We start from the raw sequence: 17,602 nt of genomic DNA on the forward strand, positions 1-17,602 counted from the left end.
ACTTATGTGGAGGATGAAGAGGATATACTATATGCAGAGTGCCTTGGGATGCTTTTAGATAAAAAGCACTATATTAATGTAATTAATTAGATATTACTCAAGTGTATATTAAAAGAATTGCTGATTTGAATGTCTGTACTGAAAAGACTGCACTGCGGTTACACGTCCTGTGCAAAATATGAAAAAAGTTATTTAATGTAGTTTAAAATAACAGAAACGTTCCTTGTAAGAACTAGTGTTGATGCTAACCTTCAAACACACACACCAAAGATAATGTGTTGATCATTTATTCTGTGAAGTGGTTCTACAGTATGTCCACCAGAGCAAAGAGAAATACTACATTGCACTTACCCGATGTGTTGCAATAATAGCAGTAGACAGAACAGGTATAAAGAGTGAATTTTATATCAAAGAGTGATTTATCAAATACATTTCTTAAAGTCTGTATTCATATAAAGAACGGCTGAGCTGGACTACCTGTGGTTATGTAATCCGGTTGTGAGAAGAAAGGGAAAATCAATAATTAATAAACCAAGGGTGTTCTGAGACCTCCTCTGTTTGGACTGTTTATTAAGGAGGGCAAAGTTAACACCACCAGCCGAATGAACCTACGGAAACCTCACACCAGCGTTCTTACAGCAGTCTTGTGATATAATATTACTGGGGGCAAAAATAGCGTACATTATTTCTGGCATGACATGCTGTGCACATATTGTCTTCAGTCAGCGTTTACGAATATAATCGGATTATTGATGTCTTTTGCTTGACTTTGCTTGATGTCCCTTTCTATAATTTGGGGGCCTTCAGATTGGTCCGTCACAAAGAATTGTTAAAAAGCAGTTTCGATAAACTTCACACATGCTGTTTTTCGCTGGGATGCTGCTATAACCTGAGCCAGCACTGACCCAGCTACCTCCCCAATAATTCATCCCTCACATAAAGGTCCCAGCTAATCAGCCCAAAATGACATCATCCTACAGTATGTTTGCTACCAACATTACTGCTGCACTTACCGTTTGATTTTTCACTATCTGCAGGTTTCATTTGGATAGGATGATGCATCTAAAAGGGAAAGAAAAAAGAGATTTAATGTTATTATAAACTTCGTTTTCACAAATATATCACACACGGTGCAGTGGCACAGGAGTCAGGACTGCTGACTTGTAGCGTGCAGGCCCTGAATTCAATTCCAGCCCTGCAGTGCTATCTGCATGGAGTTGTATGCTCTCTTGGAGTTTGTGTGGGTTTCCCCTGAGTAATTTGGTTTCCTTTCACAGTCCTGACATACTAGTAGGTTAACTGGCTTCTAGGACAACTGACCTGGTAAAAGTGTGTGCATGTCTGTGTGTGCCCCGTGATGGACTGGTGGCCCATCCAGGGTGTACCCTGCCTTGTGCTCATTGCTTGCAGGGATGGGCTCTGGCTCCCCTGTGACAATGTACTGGATGAAGTGGTTAGAAACTGGGTGGATCTTATAAAGGTGGCTTCTTTAAGATGCCCAAAGACAAAAGCATACCAAAGATAAAAGGTCTGGTGCAATGGGGACTTCTTGCCTTGCATTTTTGAAAGTACTTAGAACTGAATAAGTATTCTACTGATTAAGGCATAATAATTTTATATTTAATTTGCTCAGTGTTTAAAGCCTGTGCTTGATACACCTTGAGAAAAGAAAACTTTCATTAAGCATGTCACATTCAACACAAAATGAGTTTCCAGAGTCATTGGTTCACATCTCATTAGCAGACCTCAGCGTGGTGCCCTAGAGACTGCAGTCATGCCAGTCCATATGATGAACTTAGATTACATTAAATATTTACAGCAGAACAAATGAAAGGGTAATAGAAGTGAACAAAGAACAAAAAACGAACCCAGGCTCCAAATGACACCACATTTGCAACTGTGATTCATTATGCCTTTTGATTCATTTTGGTCAGTACAAGCTGAACTCCTTCAGGTGTTCTTTTTAAATCACATAACCAAACATATATCAGTAAGTAAATGTTTTACATCTAAAATGAGTATTGTGTATAATATAGTCACCAATGACTTTAGATACTCAAGTGAAATAAAATGACCTCCCAGTACATTCCATACAAATCTGAGCAAGTTAAAATATTAAAATATAACCTTAACATATTACATGCTTTGGTTCAAGTATAGTATGTACTGTATTTGTGCATCAGTATTTTTTCTTGTACACAGTAATGTTTATTTAAAAAAGACTTAATAAAGGCATTAAAATGCAACAAATGAGCTTGCGAACAACAGCATTTGGTATATTTTAATGACATCAGTATATAAATAGAAAACTGCTCAATATAATGTAATAAATTGTAAAGTTATATTGTAAAGAAAGACTTTAAAGACAGGTGGTCTGAGACAAAATTATCGGGTCACTGATATTATGCATCATATTCATATACATAATATTATGGATATATATTACCATATGTAAAAATTACATTCTCTGTGACTTTTTGGAAAATACTGTTCATAATTTACATGTCCATGTTTTGCAGCAAAGCTGAATGTCGATGCACATGAATATATACACTTTTTATTTAAAATCAAAGGGAAAGATATAAGCTGCAGCTTCTCTCCTGCCACAGGGATTCCAGGTTGCAAATTCTAAAACTGAGTCCATGCTCCACATGTACAGACCAGACTGCCTTATAGGGGTTTGAAGAAGCTATATCCCACACAGGCAAATGTCACAGTGGTAGTAAAACCAATCTGTGAAAATGGGCAATTAAATCTTTTCCCCACATAAGACTTTCAAAAACATCTTTAGAGCTCTCTAGTGATTTGCAGGAAGCAACTGCAACCACATTCAACTGGAATAATTAGAACATGCCTAAATGAATGTGTGGGACACAAAGCAAGAAAAAAAGCTTTGGTTGTCTGGAGAACAACTGTAAAAAGAGCTAAACATGAGAAAATGAAGTACTGAGAACTGGGTATGTGCAAATCATTATGCTTTGTGTTGAAAAGAAAAAGGACAATGCAACATTTCTAAAAAAGTACCATGAATGTATGTATTGACAAAGAAGGCAGATTTACTTAAATTAAAAACTGAAATATATTTAAATGAGCTAATCTATTTAAACCATTGCCTTTAGAATGTTGTGCTAAATATTTAAAGACAATAGGCTTTTCCCCCTTTCAATATTGACATTTCTAAGTAAAGACAAGCTTACGAAGTGATATGATATTTTCTTAAATCACCTTTTACAGCTGATGTCTGAAAATAACTTTTGGATAAATACATGGATTTTTAATATTTGTTAAGTACTTTTCAGTCATCCATTCCAAACCAATCCCCTGTATTTAAATCAGCTGATATAATCAGAAAGCTGAATAAATTCTGCAGCAGTTTCTGTGCCCTGAAAGTTGCATAACTTATAAGAAAAACATTTTTTGTTACCTGGGGCAAAACAAATGTACTGTACAAGACCCAGTCCTTCACAAAAGTAAGACAAACTGCCTTTAACGCCTGCTGTACATCATTTATGGGTCATTTTATGTCTGGAATTTGTTTTGTAACCTTAGATTTGTTAATGCAATATGTAGCGACAAATGTAGCTTTTATTGCAAATAAAACACAAGGGATTTTAGACCAGAAGAATGTTTCTTGTTTTGCTTATACAGAAGAGGAGGTTTTACCTTCCATTTTTCCCACAGTTTTTGTTTGTGGAATTTGTTGTAAAACTGTATCGATTAGGGGGAGAAAGCTCTCTATCTCACTGGGACTGTCTATCAGAAAAGTCTTTGCTGCAATACCCTGTGTGTGCTCTTTCCATGCTTTTGTTTTGTACATATACAGATTTTTAAGTTGTAACAAGAATCTCAATCTACGGTGCAGGTGTACTGATGTTATTTAGTGGTTAAGATAGCTGCCGCCCAAGCAGTTGACCAGATTTAAATCCCAGTCAGTGCAAGACAGCAGGTCATGGGAACACAGTGGGAGCTCGGGAACAAGCTACCAGCCATGTTTTTGAAGCCTTTCAATACACTGCTGGATGAGGTCCTTGGATCAATTACTGTACCTATTGTCTACCAAACGAACTAGATCGGTGAATGGCCTTCTCTCATTTGGAACCATTCTGATGTTACATAAATCCATAATGCTCAATGAACAATTAATTGCACAGACCCAAATGTTTTCCTCAATTTAACCATCCTGTAACCCGATCTTATCAGAGAAACCAGAGGCCATACCTGGTTAGTACTGGGATAGAAAACCTCTAAGTTATAGCCGTCGCCAGCTATTATCTGATTTAAACGGTGTTAATGGACCAGAATTGCCAATTCAGTGGACTAGTTTGTTCAGCAGGGAATCCGTGTTCTGATATGTTCAGCCACAATCCCGATAATATGGTCATCAGAGATCCTAAAACACTATAAAAGCAATGGTGTTCTGTTTAGGGCTTGCACAATCTTGCCTTCCTAAATTTCCCTTATTTCAATAGAAAAAATCATTTCTCTCTTTCACCAATCTGATATACTACAGTTTGTAGGGATCTACATAACCAACATGTGCACTGTATATCTTATAAGCGCAAAAAGTGAATTTATTTTTCCACACCAGTTCTGTGTTGTGTAACTATAAATGTTGAGGTGTCAAAAGAATGAGGGTATAGAACTCAATTCTGTAAACTTTTCACCACAGTTTCATAATTCTGCATCATGATGGAACCGTAAAATAAATCATACACCTACCAAAAATGTACTGGCATGCACTGCTGCCACTAAGAAAAAAATAAATCATTATATGCTAAGATTAGCACAGGCAGCACATACAGTACATTGAAATTATTGTGCATAGTATTTTGTCCCCCTTTTAATTTAAATTACCCAATGGAAACAGGACCTGCAGAATTAGATTGGTTAGATTTCCTGTACACTCAAAAAGTACTCTGACTGCTTGTCGTTTTGCTGTAAACTAAATTATCTTGTCTGTGTTTGTCCTTCACTCTACATGATCATCATCATGCCATATATTTTCTTTCCTCCATAATTGTTTGAAAATTACATACTCTGTTTTTAAGCCACCTGCCCAGATGAATCTAGGTACATTTTAAAATGCTGGCCATTTGGGAAAATTGCAGAAAATCTCCCATTTATGGCTTTCATTTCCAACAACAATGTAAGATGGACAGACACCAACTGTCAATTGTACAGACAGCCCTTCTGCAACCAGAGGTAAAAATTTGCATTTACCTGGCATGTTAGTCAATTTATTGCCCCATAACCATTAATAAAATTATGTTTACTAACAATTGTTAAAATGCAATTGTAAGTAAATGACAGTACAGTAGGAAACAAAGGAGCCACCCAGAACCAGTGAAATAAAAGCCCTTCTAAAAAAGAACAGTTGATTTGCAGTTGATTTGATGTTCGTCGGATATCCTTTGGGACAGAATCCCAGAGTTCTGGGGTGAAGCAGATGAAGGCCCCGTCACCTGGGGTTTAAGAGGAATGGGACGATATTCCTCAAGACAGCATCTGCAGCCTGGTGCTAAGCATGTGTCAGTTATACAGCTTGTAATATTCCCAGCCATGGACACACAGGCTACTAGCCTGTGACTTCCACACCCAACCTTAGGTTACCACTGAAAACACTGGTTAAGGAAATAGGAGCAAAATAAAAAAATAATAATAATAATAATAATAATAATCCTCCACAGATTACTTTTTACAGATGAAATAACTTTGTTGATTACTTGAGACAGTGGACTGTAGAAAGCCTTTAATCTGGCAATAAACAAAAGGGGAATCCATTTTTTCTGACGTGATTGACCCACTAAATAATTCCAGTAAAATCCCACTGAAAAAGATGTCTTTTCATTTTTATCACATTCTAAGAAACTGCAAGACTGATTATTATTCAGCTACCTGGCTCTGATGCAGCAATGTGAAACCTACAGAATGAAACGTTACCAGGGAATAGTGAAGTCTGTCCCCCCAATCAAGTCATCATTTCTGTCAATTTATTTTAATTGCCTTCCACAAAGTACCCTGCTGCTCTGTAGCTACCTAGCTACATCGTGTAAATAGCCAAAGATGTTTCCCTTGATTACTCTAAAGGCTTTTCGCACCAGGTCCTAATTTGAAATAAATTTTGGCTGCAAATTGTAAAACCCAATTCTAAACTAGAATTTTAATAAGCTATTTCCATGGGGATTTATTTTGTGAATTCCTGTTACTTTGTGTGTGGTTCTAAAATGAACACACACTATATTGCTGTAAGCAAAGCGCCCATTAAGCACTTCTAAGTGGGAACCTCAGCTAACCCTTCAAGAAGTACCAGTCTGTTGAATGCCTGAGTCACTTGTACAGACACCTTTTCCCACGCAAGCTATTGCTCACTAGCAGCCCCAACCTCTTTCCCAGCAAGAGCTGCACAACCAAGAGGCTAAATTCTAACTCTCCTGTGGATTTTCTCTCACTTGTGATAAGCAGCTGGTCTGTGCGAAAAGAACCGTTTCCGCTGTTGGAGAGGGAGACTCAAGAAAAAAAAAAATGTACATTTTACTTCTTACCTATTCCAGTGCTGATGTAGGAAACCAAACAAAAACTTCCACCCCTGCCCAACTGCTAATTCAAACTCACATTTCATATTTCAAGAAAAGAGTTTTTATAATAAAAATTGAATAACAGCTGACAGCCAGGTTTTTTAAAATTAAATATTTTTTTTACTGGACAGGAATGCAATATTGACATGACATACTATGATGAACGGTGCTACTACTGGTGTAAATGTCTTGTTACAGATATGATATATTGAAGCTTTGTCCCCCTGTGAAAGTGAACATTACAGAGGCAAGCCAGTGTCAGTTTTGCCTCTGTAGTTTCTTCAGTGATTATGCTCAGTGAATCTGATCTATGCCCAACTGCTTTTATGCAAGAAGAATTGTAGTAATGCTGAAAATCTATCCCAGTATCAATCATCTATACAGATTTCTGGAACAAAATGAGAAGCATGAATATATTTTCTCTTCTCAGCAGAGCTGACATCACACAAAAAAGTGCCAGTTAAAGGCTTCATGCCTAGCTGTGATACTTGAAGTAACTAGAATTCATTTCAGGCTCTGCAAAAGGAAAATGGCAAGCCCTCAAGTTAGAAACATGCAAAAGCTTTGATCTTTTCAGAAACGAACTCCACAATAAACAAAGTTCCTTCTTCAGTTAAGTTTCTGAAACCCCAAGGATAACTTTCAAGGAACAATGCAAGTCATTAGTTTTCGGCTCATGTCTTATTTCTTTTGTATGCAGTGAGGAAACATATGACGCAAGCTTTGTCATTCCAGAGTTCTTAATTCTGATATCCTTTAAAAGACTATAAGAAATCTAACAGCTCCTACCTGTCCAAGGATAATTTTGTTAATTCAAGACCATATCTCTCTCTGGTCTTCAGTACACCGTCCCCTCATGAAAAATGAACAATACCAATTATCCCTGATTGACAGTCTCATAAATAATGTAATATATTCTTTATGTGTCTAGAAGTTTAAGACGTATCATGTTAGCAGCAGGAAATATCTATCCCTGTGATTAAATTAACAATGATCATATTTATTTACAATATTTTAGTATGCGTTTTACTGTGATCCTTTAGGATAAAAACAGAGTTCAGATTCACAATGGTTAAAACATGCAAACGGGTATCTTCTGGAGGAGACTGAGCTTAAGGACAGTGATTTGAAGCTGTGCAGTTCTGACCGTGCAAATTGTGAGAAATGGCATCTCATATACACAATGAGACACCCTTCACATGATGGATTAATTTATTATGAATCACACTCATTTGGATTCTGCCCACAGAGTGCTTTTAAGCAAAAATTGGTTTGGAAAATGTAGCACTCCACCTCCCCTGGTGACTAGAAATAGTTAGAGTCTGCACCAGCCATAAACGTCAGTCACTTTAGCTTGTCAGCGCCAAGTTTGGATGTTGGTGAGGCATGGTGAGACAATTTGTCAAAAACAGAAAGTACAGCCAGTGCAATTCCACAATACAAGAAAGATATGTCCAGAGAAGTTGCAAACAGGTGCAATCAAAGGAGCCTCAAAGGAATGCCCTACTCCAAAAAGGCAAAAAGAACTTAACCTTTTCAGTCTTGCACAGAAAAGACTAATAATCTTACTCAAGCATTCGAATTCCTCAATGGCGATGATATTACCAGTTGACTTCTTCTGAACTAACTGTGAAACGTGAACCAGACGGCACAAGTAGAAACTACAGGAAATTGTGTTTAAAAATGAGAATAGGAAGCACTTCTTTACAGTACATGTTATTAGGTGTCTGGAACAAGCCAGCCAGCCATATGGGTAATGCTGATACCATCGAACAACTAGCTGGAAGACCCTTGTATCAAGGTACTGGCAGCTAAACAAGCTAAACAGTCCGGAAAGGCCTCCCTTCATTTGCAGAACTTTCTTACATTCTTATAATTATACATCGTTCCTCCATGGCTCGTTATCAACCATAATGTGGTACTGGCTCCCACTTTCCAAGGTTCTCACATTAGTTTAGAATGTGCTAGCTTGTAGCACAAATCAGTGGTGACCTTTCCCAATAAACTACATGCACATGTAACAATCATAAACTATTAGTACAGAAAAATACTGACTGCTTTTTCAGTTTAATGAGAAAGGAAACATATTTTCTTGGCCTGACCTTCATAAGGCAGAGTGCTGAAAACTGGACGACAAAGCTCTGTTCTTCAGTTTAGCTTAATAAAAGTTGTTTCTGGAAATCAATCCTTGACAAAATTTCCTTAGCAGAAACACAGTGGCACACACAGTGACAGAAGTTCAAAGTTGCCAACCCTGAGAGTCTCAATGAAGGAATATGTGGGATTCAATTTTCTTCATCTGTTTCTTTTTATAACGGCTAGTTATTTAGTTCACACCTTTATTCACACCAACTTATACAAAAAATCATACATTGCAGGTTGGTAGAAGAAAACGATTAGCATACAATATTTTCAAATAAGTTAAACACAAAACAATACAACATGCACCATCTTTATCTACTCTAAACATTTCATTATATTCTCCTGAATCTTCATAGCCTGTGCAATTTCATTTTTCCCCATTTCTTTCCAAATAAAGCTAGCACTTTTACAATATTTTGAACGTGATATAAAAAATCACAATTTAATGAATAGTGAGAGTGAACTGGCTCCTTTAGATTTGGGCAATTCAATTGAGACACTGACATTTTCTCCTTTTATGTGCTAATTAAAGCCATTGTAATAAAGCTATCAAATGTTCAATCTAACCATGTTTATAAGAAAAGAAACAAGACAAAGCATCAGATTTTTTTTTTTTACACTTTCTTCCAGTGACCTTTCAAAGACACTGTGGGGAGAGCTTTCAGAGAAAACGTCTTCATTAAGGGCTGGGATTTCCCTGTCAATTTTCATATAATCATGGGATATAAGGGATTTATTCAAATCCCTCTACCACCCATGACATTTTAATGGTTTGTGGGTAAACTTCAGTATGAAACACAACAGGTTTTGGCGGTTTGTCCTAATTAGACTGTACTTGCAGTCAAGTTTACTCTCCCTGCTGATCCTCACATTTCTGGCTGCATGACTACGAGATATGTGGCAATCCACAGATATGGCAAGATCTTTTTTTTTGAAGTTGTTCCTAAACTAGATATAGACTTTAAGACCCTGCTAGCACTGTAGATAAGGCTGTTCCTCTAGCCTTCTCAAAACCTGCATGGGAGTGCAAAATATCTGGAGCAAATGAAAGGAAGTTCTCAGGATGTTTATATCAGCTCATCTGGACAGTGCCATATAAGACCACTATCACAATGCCCAATGAGTAAAGCAATCAGTCAGCACACACCACACTTAAAAGCAGAAGAAGTTGTTACCAAATTGAAAAATGCTGGGCACAGCTCTGTGTGTGGCTTAGAAGGCCATGTTCCACAACAGAACTGAAACCTGAATTTCCACCAAATAAGGCTGATACGTGTGACAAATGAAAACTTGATGACGAATTCTACTTATGTCATGTTCCTAATTAATTTCCTTTATTGTCTCTACCACGATGTACAATAGTCAGAAGGTCAAACATTATTTTTGAAAAAATATTCTTTCTACAGAGTGGCAGATCTTGAAATTTCTGCAGAAAATGCAGAATTTTAAGACATTCAAGCTTTCATTAGTCCAGTCAGAATATCATACTTACCATTTATGACTGAGATCCAAAACAAGATTTTCTGTAGTAAATCTAAAATGCAACTGTACCCTTTTAGTGAAATTTTAAAATTAATGACACTGCAGCAATAAAGGGTCTTTAAGTACTGATTTATGTATTAAGCAAGCAGTTCAATTTCCTGCTCAACCATTTACTTTACAAAAAAAAGTCTAAACGGAACAAAAACTGCACAGGCAATATCAACCAATATATAAAAATATATTACAAAGGATAATGAATCAGAGATGTACCTTAAGATGGTGGATAACCTGAAAATCTTAATATATTGTAAATCACATTAAATACATAAGATAACCTGAAATATTATATTGTCAGTTAAGTTTTAAAGTCTGTTTGCTATTGCATTCATGTATTACTCCTGAAATCACACACAAAAAATATACTATTGCCAGCAGACATATATCCCTGCAACTCGCAACTGACAACCCACTGAAGCTAAGCAGGTGTGAGCCTGATCAGAACCTGGATGAGAGACCTCCTGGGGAAAACTAAGGTTGCTGCTGGAAGAGGTGTTAGTGGGGCCAGCAGGGGGTGCTCACCCTGCGGTCCACATGGGGACACTATACTGTAAACAGGAGCCATCCTACAGATGAGACGTAAAACCGAGGTCCTGACTCTCTGTGGTCATTAAAAATCCCATGACGTTTCTCGAAAAGAGTAGGGGTGTAACCCCGGCGTCCTGGCCAAATTTCTCATTGGCCCTTACCAATCATGGCCTCCTTATAATCCCCATCTATGAATTGGCTTAATTACTCTGCTCTCCTCCCCACTGATAGCTGATGTGTGGTGAGCGTTCTGGCGTACTGTAGCTGCCGTCGCATCATCCAGATGGATGCTGCACATTGGTGGTGGTGGAGGGGAGTCCCCATTACCTGTAAAGCGCTTTGAGTGGAATGTCCAGAAAAGCTCTATGTAAGTGTAAGCACTTATATTACTATATAAGAGTACTAAAGATATCACTTTGGGGTTTTCTTTGTAAGGCTCTATAAGCAAAGCGGACTTAGGCAGGATTGCCTCCTTTTCCCCATTTCACTGGCTGAATGTTATTCATTCTGTTATTCTGAATAGTCTTCATTTTGTAATATCATAAAATGGAATGTCATAGGAAGGGTCTGAATACTTTGCAAGGCACTTATATAAACATACTGTATATCAAATAACTAATTTTATTTATTTATTACTCACACTGTAACCTATACATTGCTACTCACTAGACAGCTGTTAACTCTGCCACACCAAGAGACAAGTCCTCTGCTACAGCAGTTTTACAATGTTTAGGTTCAGAGGAGGATGGTGTCACTTCTGTAACTCACTTAGTAAATGGAGCAATGTTATATAAACAAGTATTAACACATCCTTTTTTAACGCTAAGCTCTCTGCTACAATTAAATGATCACCTCTGATTTTGAGCAACTCATTCTGTGATACAGCCATAAACAAATGGGCTGAGTGTACTAACATCTGGTAGCCTGTCTTTTGGCATCTGCAGTGCTAGAATCTGTGAAGTCATCTCATCAGCAAGGTCTTGCATTAGTGGTGGGTCTGAGTTTTGCCAAAGGAAGTTTTTGCTCTAGCTCTTGAGTATTACTTGGCAGAGACCTACGTTTCTGCTGTTTTACACCCATATGTTCCCAGAAATATCTCAAGATACACAGGAGTTTCTTGGAGAACTTGAAAGTAGTCCTCCCAAGTCCAGGACAGATATATACCACTTCTGCTGGTTTAAAATGTCCAGCGGTTTCCAGATTCTTTCACGGGCACCACCGAGTCCCGATGTGAATGCAAACAAACATGTGGATAAAGAGCTGTGGAAAAGTCATCCTTTGGAACATCCAAACCTGATCATTTTCCACCTCTAGGACAAGCTGAGACAGGCCATAATATAGCTTTTATTAGTTGACCTCTCTAGTTCAAATCTTGTCTGAAATCTTGGTGAATGATAGGTTACAAATATTAATAAATTCAGTCTATTTGATTGAAATAAAGGCTGATCACAATCCATTGTTCTCATTTAATAGTGACAGGGCAGTGTAAGTGTACATATAATATACACACAACTTTAAAATTAATCAATAAATGTGGATATTATATGCCCACTTTTCCCTGTCTCCATAATCATTTTCAACACATTAACATATAATTGGAAATGGCTGCTGCAAAGTTTTAAATCATACCTAAATAATAAAATGTGTAGTCTGGATTTACACGTTATTCATAAAAGCAATTTCGATGCCACTGAAGCACTGAATTTTCCGATTGGCCCAGTATGAATTCAGTTAATTTATGCAATGGCCATGCAGTTCAGTGGGAAAACAGGTGTGTTCATTAGCTCAGAATTGTGACTTTTTGATTAATGCCAGTTTTATAATCAAACTTTGTGACACACCACAATTGGTTTTGCAGACACCTGCATTAAACATGGATCAATGGCTGAACGATCATGTCTGAAATATTTTCACTTTTCATGAAAGGAGAACTAAAGAACCTTGGGAGTAATGCGATATCAAAGTTATTTTTTCATTATGTTACTGCCAAGGCAGTGTTCACAGCTGGAGGGTACTTTAAAGGACATGTCCTAGATCGGTTTTATACCCCTAATATAAAAGAGTACAGAACAACAGCAGGCTTCCTGACAATTAACAGCCAAAGAAGGCTGTCAATTTATACATCTGTCAAGCACTAATGAAAGTTAAATTTACTGGAAAATGTTAAACAACCTTGCCTGTTTGATAGAGTGGTACACTCTGGTTACAGAACAGTTATCTTTGTTTCTTAACTGCAGAGCAAATAAGAAAAGTAAATAGGAAAAGAGGTTTATTGTTCTATATTTTTTCCTTTTTGCAGTTGTTGTTCTTTTCTGTTTTGGTGGGTTGGTCTAACTTATTTACCTATTATTTTTTTTCCGTCTCTGGTTATAAATGTAAGTAGACCATTACTGAATTTCAAAAAGCTAAGACAAAGACATCATGAAAAAAAGTACAATATTTTTTCTTTGTCACAGTCACAATGAACTCCATATTTATGAACATGAATGGTTGGCCTGTTTGTTGCAAACGTCAGGAGTTTTGAAGAAGTATAAGTACATCTAAAACGATGAACACTTTTCCCAATGGATTGTGGGAGTGAGGAACTAACTAACCAGCCAACCAAAGCCCGGTTTCGTTCAAGAAATGGACAAGCTCCTTGGATCAATTAGCGAATAACTACCAAACAGGCACTGAATGCACTGAATGGCCTCCTTTCATTTCTAACCTTGTACGTTCTTTAGTGCTGATCAAATGGACTGAAACACTATGGATGTGGCTGAGGTTTACCTTTCTATGAGTTCCTCCTTAAGTGAGGCCAATCTCCTGTTCCATTATATAGATTTTTATTTCTTGGGTAACACTTCAGCTAAACCTTATTTAAGGAAAAAAAGTAGTCTCAGAATAGGACTCAAAATCTCTTACTGGTCGCTTTACAAGGAAAAAAAGGTTTAGTTTAATCACTTGGTATTGGTTTTGCTCTGTTCCTTATTACATGCCTTTAAGATATTTCTTTTAAGCCACCACTCTGGACTCCAAAGTTTTCAATAGCTTATCAAAGACAAACCAAAGTTATTTTTACATCTATTATAAGAACGACAAAGAGATATTTAAGCAAGGTCAGAATAAAGTGGAATGACTTGATGCTTTACATCTTTTTCACAAAAATTTCATGAAGACTTAAAAGTTTTAAAGATTGTAAAATTAAATTTTATTCTGTCACAGTAAACAAGTGACAGCCAGTGCTTTAAATCTTCAGTTATTGTATCTCAGCGTTACAATAACACTGAGAAAAAAGAGAACTTTCCTTTCATTCCCTAAGTGTGTGGCATCTGTTCATTTTTTTATAACTGTTTGTCTCGCATATTATTGTCAATTTTTTTATTTGATGATTAAGTACATGTTACTTAGGTGGCACAGTGCTATGCTGCATTTTGAACAATGGTCTTCCTAGTCTCAAACGGTTAATAACAAAATGATATTCTGTTGCGTTAATCAGAGCTGGCAGTTTTGTAAATGACAATTTAAACACTAAACTAATGAAAGAGACAGTAGAGATTGATATTGTGCTGAGGGATTCCTCCATTAGTAACCAATGCTAAAGCATCTTTAAATGAGACTTTTTTGGTTGAAAGAGTTCAACTGTAAATAGTAAGATCAGGACTTCAGTTAAGGGCTAACAGAGTACAACATACAAAAATCAGAATTGCAGTTGTATATATTTGCATTCAGTATTTGACCTGCAAATTAGAAGCCTTCAAACTGTATTATTTTGACTTCATATTCCACATGCAAGCAAGCAAGCTCCAACAGCATTTTTCATGTGTTCATGGCTGGAGCTGAGAAGCACATTCTTGTTTCCATAGGAATTACTTTAACCAAACAAGATTCACCTACTCTTCTGGAAGAATGGCAGCCTGTCTGAGGGTTCTTATCTGAGACTTACGACTTGCCAGCCTAGCCCCAAGCCACTTATGAAACCACGAGCCTGCAATTCTGGAGCATGTGTGCTAAAACACCGAGCCATTAGTTTAATGGGAGGATTTTTATGTTGGGCCCTGAGGGTGGTGAAGAGGCACGCTGTATCCTAAGCTATCGAAAGCAGGGGATGTGCAATGTGTACCAAGAATGTAGCTTCAGGAAAGATAAATTAGGTAATACTCCTTCAGAGTTTATCAATTTCTACACACCTGACAGATAATGATAAATAAGTGCTGTTTAAAGTAAACATACTCACCCCAGATAAGGTTTTAATATTATGCAGTGCATTCTGTGCCTCAAGTGCAGCTTTTCTTGTATAAAATGTTACAAAACAGCAACCTGCAAAAGGAAGAGAAAGATATACAATGAAACTGTGAAAGTGAGGACAAATTACACGATTAAGAGAAAGGCCGTGGGTTTCAAAAACTATGGAATGATGCCACAGTTAAGTACTTATTGAGAGCATTGCTAATAGCAAGATGTTGGAAGCTTAATAAAGCCTTTCCTACAAATACTGTACATTCACAACAGAACTGAAATGATGACGATATTTATAATTTGGTATTTGAATCCGAAATATGTGATCTGGAAAAGGTGTTTCTTAGTAAACTAATTCTGTCCAGTTCAGTTAGCACAAAAAGTTAAAATTGTATCACGTTTCTAGGTCAAAATACCCCAATTCTTGACAAATTCAAATCCGACACATCAAGTTCCCAAGTTGAACATTGCGGGGATTTTGAATGCTGCCTGAATGAAAGATCAAGAGAAGAACCCTGAAAGATAAACGCCACAGCAGAAACATCCCTTCTTTCAATACTGCTGCTGCACTTCCTACTTTACAGGCAAAACAGGTGCAGCCTTTATACATATGCAGAAATCTAAGTGGAAAAAACATTTTCTTGCCAATGTAGCATAAACTGTTACCTGGAGGCCAACAGTTTATGCTGCTGAAAAGCAAATTCTACTACTTAAGAGTGCAACACTGCAACATATTTCTTCCAACATAAACAATATCTTGGCATTACTATGCTTTTAAATCACCTGACAGGAGATGTAGCATGACATTCACACTAAAAGAGTAATAATAATAGCTGTAGTTACATTTTAAAGTCTACGACAAACTTTGTCTGTAAAACAGTAACAGATTTTATGTACAATTTGAAACTACAGTAGCAGCTTAGTCTTGCCCATGTGTTTACTTGATGTCATTTAACAGACAACAGCTAAACAATACAAAGATTTTAAAAGCTCTTTACCCAACTGTAAAATACATCCCCTGATTAAAAATAAGGTAAATGTACTGTTGCCTAATATTTTTCCTACCAAATCATCTTATTCTTAATTTAATGTCCACGGAATATATTCTTTTTGGACTTGAAACCAAGAAATTACTTTATTGTAGACCAAATAATATACCACATAGCTTTTTTATGTTGTTTTACTGAGAACAGCTGCAGATGTTTGAAGTTTGTAATATACATATTCTTGCATAATTATTTGCAAGTTAGGCCTGCCTGCTAGTTAGTTCAATACAATCCAAGGGGAGCCATGCAGATCCCTAAAGTCTTTTTAGTAAGTGAAGCTCTACCTAGATGTTGGATGACTTGGCAGGAAAGTCCCGGAGTGTTAATTAAAAACTGCCTGCAGATCAAAGCGTCCCCTATTCAAAATTGAACCCCCAAATCCAACCCCAACCCAACCGCAGAGGACAAAGCCAATTAGCTCTTGGTCCTCGTGTACAACCACAAAACGACAGTTAAAATTGAAATCCATACCATCGGATCCAAAATCCTCAATCTCCCCACCCTTATGAAATTACAGACAATATTGCGGCCGCCAAACATTTCTTTGTACAACTTGTCTGTCTGCGTTTGCAAGTATTACTAAGAAGAAAGAAAAAAAATCCTCTGTGGCTATTTTATTAGGCATCTTACACATGCATTCTAGATAATTGGGCGCTAGTTCTAACTTCCTGTCATCCTTCAGAAGCAGTTGGGGAGTTCTGTTGGAAAGAGCATACTCAGTCATTCTGAACCTCCGGTGAATAAGACTGTTCTCTATAAATGTCCTACAACTGGAAAATTGAAACGCTTTTGACCTAGATTGGTTAAATTCTGCTACAATTTCAAGCCTTCTGGGAGTGTATCAGAGAAATAATGTGAACTAGGATGTGTGCTACGGCATTCTCCCATCTCTTATTATGTTAATTCCAGCTAAAGTGCGGCACAGATCGTAATGATATCAAGGACAAAATTGCCCCACTCTCCTTCTTGTAATTCAAATAAGCCACTTAACTCTAAAAGTATCTTAGTTTTTCTGTTTGTTTATGGCAGTAAAATGAAAACACTGATAAAAATTCAGATGGACTGCTCGGTATTGGACATTCAATTTTATGGGAGCTGCTTTTAACATGTTCACATTACAGTTCTGTCAGCCAGGCCCAGGATAACCCACATTCCTCCACCTGTACTGCTCTGTCATGGAAAACAAAGGCAATGAAATGGCACCTATAACTCAATATCTTCAGAATGTTTTGTTTATTATTCAAAATAGTGGTCTAACAATTTGATATACTTCACAACAAAAAGTGTTTTTTTTAACATGATCCTTGTTTTCGCCATAATTTAACCAAGACATTTTATTTTCGAATTTATTTTCTTAACTAGAACCCTTTTGGCTCTTACAGAACAGAATACATAGCATTTTTTTCCACTGCTAAATTAGCAAGGATTGGTATATGGAAAATACAAAACTCTGCCATATACGTAACAGCTACTAGCTGTAATTATTCTGTTGCTTTTTTAAGGTTCCTCTGTTGCTGACAGCCTGAGCTGAACTACCTTAATTCCAAGCCAAAA

General features: G+C 37.0%; 1 protein-coding gene across 19 annotated transcripts in view; it reads right to left on the minus strand.

The window, feature by feature from the left end:
• celf2 (cugbp, Elav-like family member 2) overlaps positions 1-17,602 on the minus strand; it is a 205,137-nt gene that overhangs the window by 41,946 nt on the left and 145,589 nt on the right. For all 19 annotated transcript variants that reach the window (XM_015352322.2, XM_015352320.2, XM_015352325.2 and 16 more), the window contains 2 exons: positions 15,001-15,083; positions 1,014-1,062 (listed from right to left, as the gene is read on the minus strand). In XM_015352322.2, coding sequence (XP_015207808.1) covers positions 1,014-1,062; positions 15,001-15,083 — 132 coding nt within the window. The remainder of the gene's footprint in view (positions 1-1,013; positions 1,063-15,000; positions 15,084-17,602) is intronic.

Source organism: Lepisosteus oculatus, chromosome 7, assembly GCF_040954835.1.
Source record: "Lepisosteus oculatus isolate fLepOcu1 chromosome 7, fLepOcu1.hap2, whole genome shotgun sequence".
Lineage (NCBI taxonomy): Eukaryota > Metazoa > Chordata > Actinopteri > Semionotiformes > Lepisosteidae > Lepisosteus > Lepisosteus oculatus.